The sequence below is a fragment of the Corylus avellana genome, chromosome ca8 (assembly GCF_901000735.1).
Source record: "Corylus avellana chromosome ca8, CavTom2PMs-1.0".
NCBI classification, from domain to species: domain Eukaryota; kingdom Viridiplantae; phylum Streptophyta; class Magnoliopsida; order Fagales; family Betulaceae; genus Corylus; species Corylus avellana.
The window spans coordinates 24,834,641-24,844,686 of record NC_081548.1 but is presented as its reverse complement, the minus strand read 5'-3'; the positions used below and the strand labels follow the sequence as shown (position 1 = coordinate 24,844,686).

The window sequence follows — 10,046 nt, the reverse complement described above, 5'->3', positions numbered from 1 at the left end:
AAAAAGCCTCCACCATTTACATCATCTTCAAACTTTGAAAATTATAAATTGTTGTGAATATCGTTGTCTTTCAATGTCGCTTCCATCGACATTAACCAAGTTAACGTTACGACTTGTGCGCTTAAAAGTTCGTCGAGACATGAGAATGCTGGGAGAACTTCCAAATCTACAGATATTGAAACTACAAAGATGTTTGCTTTCTAAGCTCCACGCCTTTGCAGGTACGTTTCCTCAACTTCGGGTCCTTAAATTGGAAAATCTGAAAATGAAAAAATGGAAACAGAGGAGAGGCGCAATGCCATGGCTCAAGCATTTGGTTATCAAACAATGCAGTGAGTTGACCATGCTCCCTTTTAATCGATTGAGTTTGACCGCATTACGAGATGTAGAAGTATTATGGAGCAACTCAGTATCAGCAAAGATGCTTCAGGAATTGCAGGTGAAGTTTGGGTTCAAGCTATTGATCTATCCTCCTATGATTAACGACCTTCATGGAAAAACTGCCTCTTGACAAGTTTACCAATTAATTTAACTGCTCCTGGTTTATGTATTTTTGCAAGTTATTTATGGAGCGACAGAGATGGTGTTTCTTTCTATTAATGCTGTTACGGTGTTACCAGTAATGAGGTAGTCCCTCGCATGGTCTTTGTTTGCTGCTCTGTTGTGGTCTTTTCGTTGTCATGGAATGATTTTATGTGTGTTTGTTGTATCTTCGTTATTCGAGGCATGCCACCAGCAAACTGTTTAGATGAAACGTTAGTGTTTCTAATTGCTGTCTTTAAGCTGTTAATGGCTGTTTCTAATTGTGTTTCTAATAGCTGTTAATGATAAATAGTGGATTGTATTACAAATTTGCAAGGTGTTGAGCTAGTTTATAAGTTCAAAATCAGAAAGTGTGGTGACTTTTATGCTTTTATTAACCACACAATTGGGCAACAATATTGCATGAATCTCCTTGATATTGTTTATCAACAAAGCTTCAAAACTATCTTTTAGTAGCCAGATAAACAGTCAAGTTTATGAAGACATTTTGAACAGCGACCATAATAATTTAATTAATATTTTAATACTTCTTCTCACGTATAGGCTCAACAAACCGTCCTTAATAAATAACACAAACATGTAATCTTTAATTAAAATGTAAGGTAAATGATGAAAAACAAAGTTAGAACCCAAACCATTTGTTACTTGTCTCAAAAGCTGATAATAATTAATTAATATTCTAAAATTCAATTGTGCCTGCCAAACCATGTAAAATAACCAAGCCGTCACATAACTTGGCACCTTAAAATTCAATTGAGCATTCAGTAAACAACGTCACATGACTTGGCACCTTAAAATTCAATTGAGCATTCAGTAAACTAGCTACTCTTTAGCTAAAATTTAACTAGAAAACTCACTTTTCTAGTTTAACTAGCCACTTGTCAAAATACTCCATATCAAAGTCTTTAAATCTTTCACTAGTATATCTAGATACTTTTCTTTATTCTTTCTAAAATCACCACCAATATCTAACATTCATCATCAATTGCACAAATTGGTGTGGCTACTGAGTGCAGGTTTGTTGGCATCAAATCTATAAACCAAAAAAAAAAAAAAAAAAAAGGACAAATAAAAACGAGAGCAAAACAGAGCAATACCCATCAATGTAAGAACAAGAAACTTTCACCATACAAATTCAATGACAATCTCAAACGCATAGCCATCTATTAGCGATAATAAAAAATCAATTTTTTCTCAGCATTAATCAACTTGACCAACTCGAGCGGGTGGGAACCCCAATGGTAACGCCCAAGAGGGAAAACTACATTGGTCGCCCCTTCCCACCTTTTTAATTAGAAAAAAAAAAAAAAAAACAAAAAAAAAAAATCAACTTGACCAACTCGATCGCCGCAAGTGCCCCGACACATTTGGTTGTGTCTTTACCTTAATAAACACACTTTTGACAATTGAGGCTCACTTTTCACTTTAGCTATAATTGTTGGTTTTCATAGCCATAATTGTTGAAAATTGAAGCCATTCTTGAGCTTCCTCTTTAGGGATTGAGATTCTCTCCAATTATTTAAAATTAGTAAAGCTATGAAGAGCCATGATTTCGTAACATAAGATTCTTTAATTTTAACTAATTAGAGGGGATCTCAATCCCTTTTGGATTAGCTCAAAAGTCTTTGTGTCTTGACCTTAATAAAGGCAGTCCCTTTTGGATTAGCTCAAAAGTCTCTGTGTCTTTATCTTAATAAAGGCACTTTTGACAATTGTGGCTCAATTTTCAATTTAGCTATAATTGTTGATTTTCATAGCCATAATTGTTGAAAATTGAAGCCATTATTGAGCTTCCACTTTAGCTCAAAAGTCTTTGTGTCTTAACCTTAATAAATGCACTTTTGACAATTGTGGCTGAATTTTCACTTTAGCTATAATTGTTAATTTGCATAGTCATAATTGTTGAAAATTGAAGCCATTCTTGAGCTTTTTGGATTGAGATCCCTCCAATTATTTAAAATTCGATATTTTCATGTTATGAAATTGTGGCTATTCATTAAATTCGATGTCTATAAAATGTAAGTTGCTTTTGTATAACAAATGTAATAAATTTTGATTTTAAGCTGACGTGAAGTGGGGATTGAGGTCCCCTTGGTCATACAAAACAAGCCGGCATTTCATAAACCATCAGATTTAATGAATGGTCACTATTTCGTAACATAAAAATCTCAAATTTTGAATAATTGAAGGGACCACAATCTAAGCTTCCTCTATGAACTTTGACATAAGAGCCATTATTGTTGAAAATTGATGTTGGGGAGAGAAATTGTACATACCAAATTTTAAAACCCTCATTTAAAGATATATTAATATTTATATTAAGCGTGTTAATTATCCATGAGGAATTTATGGGATTTTAAGAATATTATAAGATTAAATTTTGGTTGGATTATATTAAGTTAAACACAATGGGTCCAGGCTCGTTCAAGCTCATTAACTCTGACAGAAAATATTGAAGAGTTGTTGAACGTATGTGTCGGCTCTAATTTTTGGTGGATTAGTTGAGGGATTATTTTAAGGAGTGATGTGTCAGTTTTGTGGAAAAATCTGCACCCAAATCATGCACACCTCCTTCATCAATATTATTTTTGATATATTTTTTATTTTTGTTTTTACTGAAAATATGGATAAATATCAACCTGCTAGCTGAGAAAAGTTGCGACATTCCTGCTAGCTGAGAAAAGGAGAAGAAAGAAAGTTGATTTTATTATTATTTTTGTGTTTTTCATTAGGCTCTCAAGAAGATTTTTAAGCACCATTATATGTTATAATTAGATGATCTCCTATATAACAACAGTAAACAAATAAACGTATGATATTATTAAATGTTAATTATGAGCAATCACATTAGTTTATGCATATTTTTATACAAAATGGCTAATTAAAACTCACTTGATTAAGTTTAACTAATGAGTTTTAAAAGACAATATATATCCGATTATTATTATTATTTTTTATCGATATCATTTAAATTTTATTTTTATAAGGATTGTATTTTTCCTAAATATCTTATTTTTCAACTTTTGTAAAAAAAGACGTGGAGAGAATGGAAACAGAGGAGAAGCGAAATGCCATGGCTCAAGCATTTGGTTATCAAACAATGCAGTGAGTTGACCATGCTCCCATTAAATCGATTGAGTTTGACCGCATTACGAGATGTACAAGTGTTATGGAGCAACTCAGTTTCAACAAAGATGCTTCAGGAATTGCAGGCGAAGTTTGGGTTGAATCTACTTATCTATCCTCCTCTGACTGGTGACTTCAATTAATTGGACGGAAACAGAGATGGTGTTCCCGTCTATTGCTATTTAAATGAAACGTTTCTAATAGTTGTCTGTAATAAGCATCTTGATTTGTATTTGGTGTTGGAGGTCTTTAAAACATGTGACCTAACATGAATGAATATTGTGATTAACTTCACCGCTTGCTGTATCAAAACATTATGTGACCTATTCTTTTTTGTGTGTTCTGATTCAGTCGAGACGTAGAGGAAGCATCCCTGGTATACTAGCATAGAGAAGAGAACCCTTACGAGACTTCTGTTTCAATTGGCTTATATGGCTCAACCCTCCTTAATAAGTAAAACTAACACATATAATATTAAATTAAAATAGAAGGTAAATGTCTCTAGGGGATAACTCAATCGGCTGGAGACCACGCCTTATAAAGCGGAGGTCACTTGTTCGAATCCTTCCTCCCCTCTCTTGTGTGGACATACAAAAAAAAAAAAAAAAAAGAAGTAAATGATAGAGATAATGTTTGAATTCAGACCATTTACGACTTATTCCAAAAACTTATAATAAATAATTAATTAATTAATATTCTAAAATTCAATTGTGCCTGATCAGATGCCAAACGGTTGCATCATAACTCGGTGCCTTAAAGAGCATTTTCAATGAACTAACTATTCTTTACTAAAGTTTGATTAAAAACCTCATTGTTTTTCTAGTTTAACCGGCCCAAATGGATTAGCTTAGTCTCTCAAAAGATGGTTTGTAAAGGCCTGCTTTTTTCCAGTTATTGCTTTGTGAAGAGCAGTCCAACCATCCTGGACAGGAAATAAAATTCCAAGGCCCAGATTAAGAGCAGAAAAGCAACAATTAGAACTTCCAAGCACTTTAGCGCCACATATCACACAATTCACAAGTGCTTGTTTTTGTATATCTTATCTACAGCATTGATATCAACATTATGCTTCAATGAGTATGCAAAGGTAGCCACTTTTCCTGAAAATGATTGAACCAAATGTGTGTGTAGAAAGACATTTCAGGCGTCCAATTTTCAAAAATTGCAACCGAGATAATTTGGATCCCAAAATCCGGCCAGGAAGGCTGTGAGTATTGGCAACATACAAGAACGATGAAAAAGTTAAAAGAAAATCAAAAGAAACATAATTACAATCCAATGGTCATCGTCGGTGGAAACTCATAGAGGTAACAACTGCCACATCAGGTTTCTAATTTCTTCCTATTCAGCAGAAACTTTCCCTCCTTGGTAAGTATTGAAGGCAACAATGGAAGCTCGATTTATAATTCACACATTAATTCTAAACCCGAAATTCAAATTGAAGGAGTAACTTAAATGCTTTGTCCTCTTGAGTCCTCCAAAAACACTGTTTCACAGATTGAGCAGTGGTCCTACTAGCTAATTTACTGAAAGTGCAGTATCCTACAAAACTCCATATCTTTCAAACAATAAGAACCTCCGACATCTTCATCGACAGAGAGACATGAGAAGATCTCATCACAAGATTTATACATCCATTTAAGGGAAAAATAAAAGTTAAAAAGATAAGAAGAATCGTGTTTGAAAAGTCTTGTACATGTTACATTCTTTCCATCTGAGCTATAAGATGATACTTGAACATTAAATGGAAGCAGAAACAGTGTCGTAGATTATTGAAAATTTATTCAAATAAATATTTCATGTTTCCATTCCGTTTTGTTTTAGGTAGGAACCCTTTCATTTAAGCAGGGAGGACTTTTGTTTTTCCATGAATAATAATAATCTTTACTAAAACCAACCAAATTTTACAACACGCCAGTAAAAACTGGTACTCAAAACACCAATCAGCAAGCTAATACACCGGTCTTAATCACACCAGAACCTCAAAAGAAGCTCTAAAAAAATGTTTTCTTACTTCTATGCTCAAACACTAACGTCTGAGCTGTAATGCATTATTGTCATATACAAGTAAGAGTAATGATATACATCACTTCATTATTTCCGTTCCATCCCTCTAAGACTGATGCGACGTGGTTCTCATAACATTTTAGTGCATGAAGATTAACTGTTGGGTTAAGGAATAAATAGAATTCCTCGTAATATACTAATATCTTACACACATTGGTTAAATATCACGGAGCAACAAATAATGGTTAGTAATCTCACTTATAGTTGGCATCTAATACTAATAAGGCACATGCTTATTAAAATCACCATTCAAGTCATCAAAACAAGTTGTAAATCCAAGCCACGCACACTAACATAAGAATTCAAAGTCCTCCACACTAGAGCAACACTATTCTTCCATACTTGAAAATTAAATGGAAGCAGAAACGGTGTCCTAGATTATTGAAAATTTATTTAAATAAACATTTCAATGTCTCCATTCCCTGCTGTTTTTGGTAGGAACCCTTTTCAGTAATTAAGCAGAGAGAATTCCTTTCATCATAGTCCTGCTTGAGCAATCAACGGTAACAAGAAAGTACATGAAACCACAAAAAGTTGGAGCAGAATACAAATGAGAAGCACCAGCTAGCCACAGAGGTGGGAGAGCCTTGCAACAGCAGTGGAAAGGAAACGTTTCCGTCGAAGTTCACTGGTATTAAGTAATTATAACATTAATTGAAGAAAAGACAAAAGCAAGAGAAATTAATCGGTAACTTTATTAAGAGAAATGTGATGCAATTGGATCAGAATAGAAAGAAAAAAAGGTAGAGAAAGTATATACCAGAGTGATCTAGATCATCGCAATTCTGTCATAAAAGGAGTCAGCCAGAGGAGGCTCAATCACTAGATTGAACTCATGATCGTTCTGCAAATTTTGAAGCGTCAGTACCGATTCTCTGCTGCTCCATAATACCTCCCCATCACGCAAAGAGTGCCATGGTTCCGAAGGGAGTACGGTCAACCCAGTGCATTCTTTGATAACCAAATGCTTGAGGGATGGCATTGTGTTTTTCTCTTGTTTCCATTCTTCAATTCTCAATTTTTCCAATTTCAAAACTTCGAGGCTAGGGAATGAACCTGCAATGAATTCGAAGTTTCTAGAAAGCAAGCAACTTTTTAGTTTCAGTATCATAAGACCGGTAAGGGCCCCCAGCACTTTCATGCTGCCATCGACTTCTATGCTCACTCGGCTTAAGGTTATCTTGGTGATGTTGGATGGAAATTGAATCGGCAAACCAGGACGCTCTGAACAATTTATAATTTTCAGTGTTTGAAGATGAGGTAAGTCCATGAGGCTTCTCAAAACATCTGCTGCTACTTTGCTCTTGCTCTCGTCCTCAAACCATATTCCTAATTTCCTTATATTAGGAGGGTTGGCCTTGACAATTAGGCCCACATTTTGTGGGGTAAGAGATACGGTAGAAAGGACTTGAAGGCTCCATAGAACTCTTACGGCAGGATCCAAATAGTCAGGAAGAATCACTGGCCCAGACATATGCAAATTCCTTAAGCGTCTTAGCTTACATATCCCTTTAGGCAAGTGATTCAGAAAGGTACTACCTCTCATGTCAAGTGTTTCTAGATTCGTAAGGTTGCAAATGGAAGCGGGAATATCTCCCATTGCATCAGGTTTTATACCCAAGTACCTCAAATGGATGAATCTTCCAATGCTTGTATGATCGGAGAGATTTACATGCCCAAAATTAAACACCCGAACCAACAAGAAGTTTTCCTGGACCCATGTCCAGTGCTTTTGATCAAATTCATTTGTATCTTGGCCAAGTAACAACAAAGAACGAGGATTTGTAGAGTGAGAGGGGTTTGAAGAAATATATGGATCAATGCTACCTTGAATGGAAAGTCTGCGAGATTTGTTCACCAATAAATGGTTAACATCTGTACGTACCTCGAGAAACTTCTCTTTTGCGCTCTGTGATATGCAGAGATCTCGCAAAAGATCATGAATACGACATGTCTTTACTGATCTTCTATCTGCCCTCCTGCTAGCTACTTGGATTAAGCTTCGATCAATGAGCTCCTCCAAGTAGTCTTCAGCAACTTTCTCAGGGCACCCTTCATTGGGAATGTGCTCTATTAAACTCTCGGCTATCCAAAGGTTGATCAGTTGCCTTACAGGAACCTCATAGTCTTCTGGGTATGCACTAAGATACAAAAAACATGGTTTTAAGGGCTGGGGTAGGTAGGTGTAGCTTAAGGCCAGTATGTCTCTGCATTCAGTAAGGTGGCAATTTACCTGAATAAATCTCGACCACGTTAGCAATTCCTGTTGTTCGTGTTTTAAAATGCCCGCTAATACCACTATTGAAAGTGGTAAGCCTTGACAGCCTTCTGCTAGTTGTCTGGCCAGAGGCTCTATCTCGGGGCGACATTCTCCTCCTTGAAACACTTTCTTATGAAAGAGTTCCCAGCTTTCATCTTTATTAAGAAATGGGAGAATGTAGGGAGGAGTACTAGTACTTGCCTTTAAAGCCACAGCTTTATTACGACTGGTGATCAAGATTCTGCTTCCATTAGAGTTATCAGGAAATGCAGATTTTACCACATCCCAGAAATCAGTTTTCCAGATGTCGTCCATGACTACTAAATACCTCTCCCGTTTCAAGTATTTGGACAATGTCTCTTTCAATTCATCCTCCCCCATGCCTTCGAGATTCCTTCTCAGCTCCTTTGAAATTGGCATCTCCTTTAAAATTTTAAGCAACAGGTCTCTAGTTTTGGCATGTTGAGATACATACACCCATACACGGCGTGCAAAGAAGCTCCTGACCCGATTACTGTTGTAGATTTTCCTGCCAAGAGTTGTTTTGCCCAACCCACCCATGCCGATTATTGAAATCACATCAAGCTTAGTGCCTTCTTTCCTAAAAAGCTTCTCCAATTCCACTGAGTTATTGTTGAAGCCCACCACGTCATCTTCCCTGACTTCTGACCAATGTTTGTGCAGTTCCTGCTTTCGATCGGGCTCTGCATCTACACTAGTTTCAGGTCTTTCAATGGCGTACTTTTTGGCATTGTTGAAGATATTATTGATTTCATTCTTGAGGTTTACTATCGTCTTTGCTAAATCGACAAGCTCTTTTGGGCGGCCACACCCCTGGATTATATTCACCACCAGGTTCCTCCTGCTGTGTTTTGAGGTTTTGATGAGGATGTATTTGTCGATTACATCCTCAGCCTCGTAAGCCTTCTTTCTAATTTGCTCGATTTCCTCCTCCGATATGGCATCCTTCTTCCGCTTGCCCTCGGATGAATCCAGGTGGGCAGATATGAAACTGAGCTCCCCCTGAAGTGACTCGACTTCATGCTTCACTTCACAAAGGAGTTTTATTTCTTCTCCGAGTAGCCGGACCAAGTACTGTACGACGGGAGTGAAGAGACCGGTGGCCTCCATTTAGGCTTATCTTTCCTACCCTCAAATCTTTTACAAACTCAGAAACATTTGTTTGTTTGTTTCTTTCTTTTTTCCCGTAATTAGAGGAGGCCAGGGTGAGGGAAGAGAAGATGAAAGGAAACTGATCGATTAAGTTCGGTAAATCACCCGTACTTACGTTTCGATTTTGGACAAACGAAGTCCTTTTGTCAGTTTGTGCCCTCTAATAAAAAGTTGACGCATAAGCCTGAAACATCATATGGCTTTGTTACCAAAAACACCAGATTGGACCACTTTTATCTTATGACTAAAAAACCCCTCCCCATCTACCTATTATCTCACATTTCTTGAGAAAAACCCGTCACCACAACTCTTCGCCTGTCTCTGTTTGTCTCTCTTTATGGTTTCTATCTCAATATCTGTATCTATCCGAATCAATATCCAATACAGTACCGAACATCAAAGAAATTAGTTAAAGTTAAAAAAAAGAAAGAAAGAAAGAAAAAGAGCAGGTGAAAATAGACCCAATGTTGTCAAATATTTGCAAAGTATGAAAAACAAACCCATGTAAGTAAAAGTAGTTATGGGTTCGGAGGACCCTGAACAAAAATCGTTCGTTTTAGTGAAGAGAGGAGAGAGAATTTCTGGAAAATTGTGGGCACGTCGGGCAGAAGAAATCTTCTCTCCTTTTTGTGTCATCTTTTGGTTTATTTTCTATGTTTATGCATTTATATATTTTTCCCAAGTGAACATTTTTCTTGTCTAAACGCATTAGAGATGGTGCACAGAGAGAAACAAAAAAAAACACAACAACAAAAAACACTAAACAATCTAAACTTCATCGTCCGCAGAGTAATTGTTGTGGGTAGTTGATGGTACAGAGTAGGGTGTTAACCCGTCCCCATTTTTGGTTATTGGCCAAAATTAAGAACCGAAACTA

At 36.4% G+C, this 10,046-nt stretch overlaps 2 protein-coding genes across 2 annotated transcripts in view; one reads left to right on the top strand and one right to left on the bottom strand.

Moving 5' to 3' along the window:
• Positions 1-511, top strand: part of LOC132191094 (putative disease resistance RPP13-like protein 3) — a 2,865-nt gene extending 2,354 nt beyond the window's left edge. The window contains exon 2 of the mRNA XM_059606107.1: positions 222-511. Within this exon, the coding sequence (XP_059462090.1) occupies positions 222-511 (290 nt within the window). The remainder of the gene's footprint in view (positions 1-221) is intronic.
• Positions 512-6,021: 5,510 nt separating this feature from the next.
• On the bottom strand, positions 6,022-9,187 carry LOC132189211 (disease resistance protein RPP13-like). The gene is made up of 2 exons (XM_059603830.1): positions 6,497-9,187; positions 6,022-6,364 (listed from the first exon to the last, which is right to left on the bottom strand). Exon 1 carries the CDS (start codon positions 9,125-9,127, stop codon positions 6,506-6,508), a length of 2,622 nt encoding a protein of 873 aa, XP_059459813.1. The 5' UTR covers positions 9,128-9,187; the 3' UTR covers positions 6,022-6,364; positions 6,497-6,505.
• Positions 9,188-10,046: the final 859 nt, after the last annotated feature.